We start from the raw sequence: 6,623 nt of genomic DNA, 5'->3' as shown, positions 1-6,623 counted from the left end.
AGGCTGGAGAAGGGGATGACAGAGGATGAGATGGTTGGATGGCATCACCGACTCTATAGACATGAGTGAGTAAACTCCAGGAGTTGGTGATGGACAAGGAGGCCTGGCATGCTGCAGTCCATGGGGTCACTAAGAGTTCGACACGACTGAGCAACTGAACTGAATATAATAACAAAAAACTCCACCCAAGATAATTCTATTAAGTTTGAGTATGTTTAGAAAGTTGTATTGTACAACTGAACAACAATGGCACTATAACTGTGAAGCTCCCAGGATGTACGGGAATCAGTCACATAACTAATACACTTTGGTTGAAGTTCTAATAGATGAAGAGAAGTGGTAAGAGGGAGGATTATAAAAATTTAAGTTAAAACAAGTTTACAGAACCTAGGATATATGACTAAAGCATCTGTGCTTTGGGTATTAATGAGAAGAAATCCATTATATGCTGAAAAGAAATGGAACGGCCTTTGGGACTCCAAAGTTGCTTTTACCATCATGTCATTAGTCAAGTCACATCCTCTCTGAACCCTCAGCTACATTGGAAAGGTTAGGATAACAAGTCATTGAAAGATTAAGTTACTTCACTAAGTAACAAGTGGAACCAATATATCTTGAGGTAGAATATTTGGATTTGCATTCTAGGTATAGAACTGCCTCTGGTTTACCTCAAAGATGAGTATTTTAACATTAAAGTAAATCACGGTTCTCTTAGTTTTAGCTTTCTCTCACTGCCTCTATGGGGGCTTCGCAGGTGGAGCTAGTGGTTAAGAATCTGCCTGTCAATGCAGGAGATGTAAGAGATGCAAGTTCAATCTCCGAGAGCTCTGGAAGTTCAAGATATAAACCTGGAATGATTCATAATTTTTCAATGGAGCTTTGACACCAAAAAATTGGTTCTTTGTAATATTCAACATTACTGAATCCAAATGTGCTTCAACTATGTATATAAATCTCACATGAACTAGAGAAAAGTGCAGAATACTTTTCTCACTTTGAAGGCAAAGAAATTCAAGTTGTCAGAGAATTATAGGATTGTCTTAGCTGGAAGAAGAAGAGAAAATATATTTTACTTATAAGAGAGGTCAATGGCTTAACAGTTGAGAACATGAGGTCTTGGTACAGAAAATTCTAGGTTCAAATACTATCTCTGCTGTTAATCAGTTCTAGGCCCTTGGAAACATTTCTTAAACTACATGAAGATTATAATAATATCTTTAAAAACTGTGGAAAGTATTAAGTGGGTTAAGTATAGGATTTAGGACACTGTCCAAACAAAGTGAAATGTGTGTGTGTGTGCGTGTGTATATGTGTGTATGTGTATTTCTATGTGTGCTAATAGTGACAGGAGCAATGCAGTGTATTGATATTTGTTGAACTATCAGCATCATGCTAGACACATAGATTCTCAATAATACATGCAGAATACTCAAAACTTTTGACCACTCATCATGTACCAGATATTTGGCTGACATATCTCTATGTATCTGCTTAACTCAATCAGACAACCTGTCAGTGTCCTCATTTTGTTCATTCATTTGACGAGACTCAGATACCCACCCTGCATTAAGCAAATAGCAAGTGAAAGCCTTAATTCTAAAATCAGTTATTTCCCCCAATTCTAGTGGTCTTCCCAAGTGACAGACTGAAGATGCGGTATTTTACTGACAGTGTAAGGGATTAATACACCTCCTAGCAGTTGTTAATTGATACCTCTATTTCTTTATTCCAAAAGAAAAATCAGCAATTTTTTCTCGTTATCTTATCAAGCTTTCTCCTAGTGGACATGGATGTTGGAAATCACACCATCCTGACTGAATTCATCTTACTGGGTCTCTCAACAGACCCCCAGTGGCAACTAATACTATTTGGAGTATTTCTGACTGTCTATTTGGTAACCTTGTCAGGGAACATGACCTTGGTTATCTTAATTCGTATTGATTCCCACCTGCACACACCTATGTATTTTTTTCATTGGCAATCTGTCTTTCTTGGATTTCTGGTACACCTCGGTGTACACTCCCAGAATCCTGGCTACTTGTATTTCAGAAGACAAGCGCTTTTCCTTGGCTGAATGTGGAGCCCAGCTATTCTTTTCTTGTGTTGTGGCCTACACTGAGTGTTTTCTCCTAGCAGCCATGGCATATGACCGCCATATGGCGATCTGTAACCCGCTACTTTATTCAAGTTCTATGTCTCATTCTCTCTGTACCAGACTTGTTGCTGGCTCCTATATAGGAGGGTTCTTGAATGCCATAGCACATACTGCCAACACTTTTCGCCTAAGTTTCTGTGGCAAAAATATCATCGACCACTTCTTCTGTGATGCTCCACCACTGGTGAAGATGTCATGTACAGACACCAAGGTCTATGAGGAGGTCGTCTTGGGTCTCGTGGGTTTCACGGTCCTCTCGAGCATTCTTGTCATAATCATTTCCTATTTCCGCATCCTTCTTGCTATTCTGAGGATCCGCACGGCTTCAGGAAGGCGCAAAGCCTTCTCCACCTGTGCCTCACACCTGGTCTCGGTCACGCTCTTCTATGGATCCTTGCTCTTCATGTACTCAAGGCCGAGCTCCACCTACTCCCTGAAGAGAGACAAAGTGGCTGCCCTGTTCTACACTGTGGTCAACCCACTGCTCAACCCTCTCATCTATAGCCTGAGAAACAAAGACGTCAAAGAGGCCTTCTGGAAAGCGGCAAAGACCATAAGACCTCAGAGATGATGGTGATCTTTTTTGCAGAATGTTCTCATTACATTTCCTAGGTTATTGGCTTATTAACACATTTGTAAACATTACCATATTTCAAGTAAATGCAGCATGTTATACTTAAAAGAAGAAACACAGATTAAACCATGTTGTTGTTGTTACTCCCTTTTTGTGATTAAACTATTTTAAACATACAATATTAGTGTGTTTGATGTTTTAAGATACTATAGTATGCTTGATTCTGTAGTTGTGATTTAGATGCTTAGTCATGCTGGACTGTTGCAACTCCATGAACTGTAGCCTATCAGGCTCCTCTGTCTTTGAGTTTCTCCAGACAAGAAGGTTAAAGTGGTTTACCATTTCTTTCTGCAGGGGATCTTCCTGACCCAGGCATCAGACCCGTGTCTCCTAAACTGCAAGTGGATTCTTTACCACTGAGCCACGATGGGAAACTTACTATGCTTCTTAGCAATACTATATTTTCCATAGCATTTGTCTGCCTGATTATCTTTGGAAAGTCTTAGAGATAGAAAGGAACGTGATAGATTTTTGTATAAAGTTTGATTTTGAATCATAGTGCACAAACTTCATTCTGTGGGGAAAATATTTGGAGTGGCTAAATTTTTGGAAATTGACTCAAGATTTTATACACGTTTATTTTAGGAAGTAATTCCACCATATTTATTCAAGAGTTCTAAATGAGTACATAGAAAATATCATTGTAAATTTATGTCTTTGTAAAATTGATGTATTCTACATTAATTTAATATAGGGTCAAATATTTGGCAAAATATTAAATTGATGTAGACAAAATGCTAGGTCCATGAATCAAGGCAAATTGGAAGTGGTCAAACAGGAGATGACAAAAGTGATCATCGACATTTTAGGAATCAGTGAGCTAAAATGGACTGGAATGGGTGAATTTAACTCAGATGACCATTATCTACTACTGTGGCCACGAATCCCTTAAAAGAAATGGAGTAGACATCATAGTCAACAAAAGAGCCTGAAATGCAGTATTTGTATTCAATTTCAAAAATGACAGAATGATCTCTGTTTGTTTCCAAGGCAAACCATTCAATATCACAGTAATCCAAGTCTATGCCCTGACCAGTAATGCTAAAGAAGCTAAAGTTGAATGGTTCTACGAAGACCTAGAAGATGTTCTAGAAATAACACCCCAAAAAGATGTCCTTTTCATTTTAGGGAAGTGGAACACAAAAGTAGGAAGTCAAGAAATACCTAGAGTAGCAAGCAAATTTGGCCTTGGAGTACAGAATGAAGCAGGCAAAGGCTAATAGAGTTTTTCCAAGAGAACGCACTGGTCATAGCAAACACCCTCTTCCAAAAACACAAGAGAAAACTCTACACATGGACATCACCATATGATCAATACCAAAATCAGACTGATTATATTATTTGCAGTCAAAGAGGGAGAAGCTTTATACAGTCCACAAAACAAGACTGGGAGCTGACTGTGGCTCAGATCATGAACTCCTTATTGCCAAATTCAGACTTAAATTGAAGAAAGTTAAGGAAAACAACTAGACCATTCAGGTCTGACCTAAATCAAACCCCTTATGATTATGCAGTGACAGTGCAAAATAGATTGAAGGGATTAGATCTGATGGACAGAGTGCCTGAAGAACTATGGATGGAGATTCGTGACATTGTACAGGAGGCAGTGATCAATACCACCCCCAAGAAAAAGAAATGCACAAAAGCAAAATGGTTGTCTGACGAGGCCTTACAAATAACTGAGAAAAGAAGAGAAGCTAAAGGCAAAGGAGAAAAGGAAAGATTTGCCCATTTGAATGCAGAGTTCCAAAGAATAGCAAGGAGAGATAAGAAAGCCTTCCTCAGTGATAGATGCAGAGAAATAGAGGAAAATAATAAAATGGGAAAGACTAGAATGCCTTTCTCAGAATCATTTCAATCAGTTTCTGCACCCCCAGGATTGTAGATTCCTACAATCCCTTAGGATTTGATGGCAATTAAATAAAACTGTGTTTTGAGAAATTGGGAATTAGTAAGATGGAAAAGCGGAGAAGGCAATGGCACCCCACTCTAGTATTCTTGCCTGAAAAATCCCATGGACGGAGGAGCCTGGTAGGCTGCAGTCCATGGGGTCGAGAAGAGTTGGACACGACTGAACGACTTCGCTTTGGAGAAGGAAATGGCAACCCACTCCAGTGTTCTTGCCTGGAGAATCCCAGGGACGGGGGAGCCTGGTGGGCTGCCTTCTCTGAGGTTGCACAGAATCGGACACGACTGAAACGACTTAGCAGCAGCAGCAGCAAGATGGAAAAGGGGACGACAGAGGATGAGATGGTTGGATGGCATCACCGACTGGATGAGTTTTACATAGAGTTTGAGCAAGCTCCAGGAGTTGGTGATAGATACAGAAGCCTGGTGTGCTGCAGTCCACGGAGTCACAAACAGTTGGACATGACTGAGTGACTGAACTGAAGATGGAGAAATTTATTTTTAAGACTAAGTTTTCCTAGTGAGAATTTTCATTCTCATTTTTCTTTAGTTATGTAGAAGCCAAATTAAACTTATGTGTATACATATGCATACCATATATATATATATATATTCAGAACATGCATATATATGCATATGTTATTCAAATCATGTGCACATTAAAGTCACATGTTGATTAACATTATTTTTTAAACATTTTAATTTATCTATTTTTAGTTGAGGGAGAGTTTCTTTCCAGTATTGTGCTGGTTTCTGCCATACAGCAATATGAATCAGCCATAGGTATATATATATATGTGTCTCTCTCTCCTGAACCTCCCTTCCACTTCCCACCTGAACCCACATCTCTAGGTTTGTCACAGAGCCCCAGTTTGGGCTCCCTGAGTCTTACAGTACGTTCTGTTTTACATATGATAATGTACGTGTTCCTGTGCTACTCTTTCCATTCGTCCCATGGTCTCCTTCCACGCCTTCTATCCCAAGTCTGTTCTCCATGTCTTTGTCTCTATTGCTGCCTTTGTTACATGTTGAATACATTTCCTCTGTTCTTCCAAATCCATGCTCCATCCTTTTAATCTCATTTCTTCTACAGGATGCTCAGCTGTACTAACTGCATCAGTCAGCTCATTTGTTCTCTGCATACTTAGTGTGTTTAGAACATAGCAGTGGTTGTGACTAGAAGGGAAAAGAGTAGGGTCAGAGTATTTTTTCCCAGCCTTCTTTCTTGCAAAATGTCATAGCTGGCTTCATCCCTGGACCTAAACCATAGATCCTGATGGATGGCCCATTTCAAAGCTTCCCGTTCAGTGCTCATAACCTCTTTCTTTTCTTATACTGATTCCTCTAGGAACAGAGGAGGTAACAGCTCTCAGAAGTTATTAGTTCTAGATTTATCACACTAGTCTGGAAATTCTGCAAGCCTTAGATATCCCTTTGTATTTAGTTCAGTTCAGTTGCTCAGTCGTGTCTGACTCTTTGCAACCCCAGGAATTGCAGCACACCAGGCCTCCCTGTCCATTACCAACTCATGAAGTTCACTCAAACTCATGTCCATTGAGTCGGTGATGCCATCCAGCCATCTCATCCTCTGTTGTCCCCTTCTCCTTCTGCCCCCAATCCCTCCCAGCATCAGGGTCTTTTCCAATGAGTCAGCCTTCGCATGAAGTGGCCAAAGTACTGGAGTTTCAGCTTTAGCATCATTCCTTCCAAAGAACACCCAGGGCTGATCTCCTTTAGAATGGACTGGTTGGATCTCCCTGCAGTCCAAGGGACTCTCAAGAGTCTTCTCCAACACCACAGTTCAAAAGAATCAATTCTTTCGTGCTCAGCTTTCTTCACAGTCCAACTCTCACATCCATACATGACTACTGGAAAAACCATAGCATTGACTAGACGGACCTTTGTTGGCAAAGTAATGTCCCTGCT

At 40.1% G+C, this 6,623-nt stretch overlaps 1 protein-coding gene across 1 annotated transcript; it reads left to right on the top strand.

Moving 5' to 3' along the window:
- Positions 1 to 1,786: 1,786 nt before the first annotated feature.
- LOC102266820 (olfactory receptor 9G4) lies at positions 1,787 to 2,726 on the top strand. Its single transcript, XM_005909409.3, is given in 2 exon segments — positions 1,787 to 1,966; positions 1,968 to 2,726. Coding segments are annotated over 2 exon segments (939 nt in total).
- The last annotated feature ends 3,897 nt before the right edge of the window (positions 2,727 to 6,623 follow it).

The sequence above is a fragment of the Bos mutus genome, unplaced genomic scaffold, assembly GCF_027580195.1.
Source record: "Bos mutus isolate GX-2022 unplaced genomic scaffold, NWIPB_WYAK_1.1 CTG254, whole genome shotgun sequence".
Taxonomy (NCBI): Eukaryota; Metazoa; Chordata; class Mammalia; order Artiodactyla; family Bovidae; genus Bos; species Bos mutus.
This window is presented reverse-complemented; position numbering and strand designations above follow the sequence as displayed.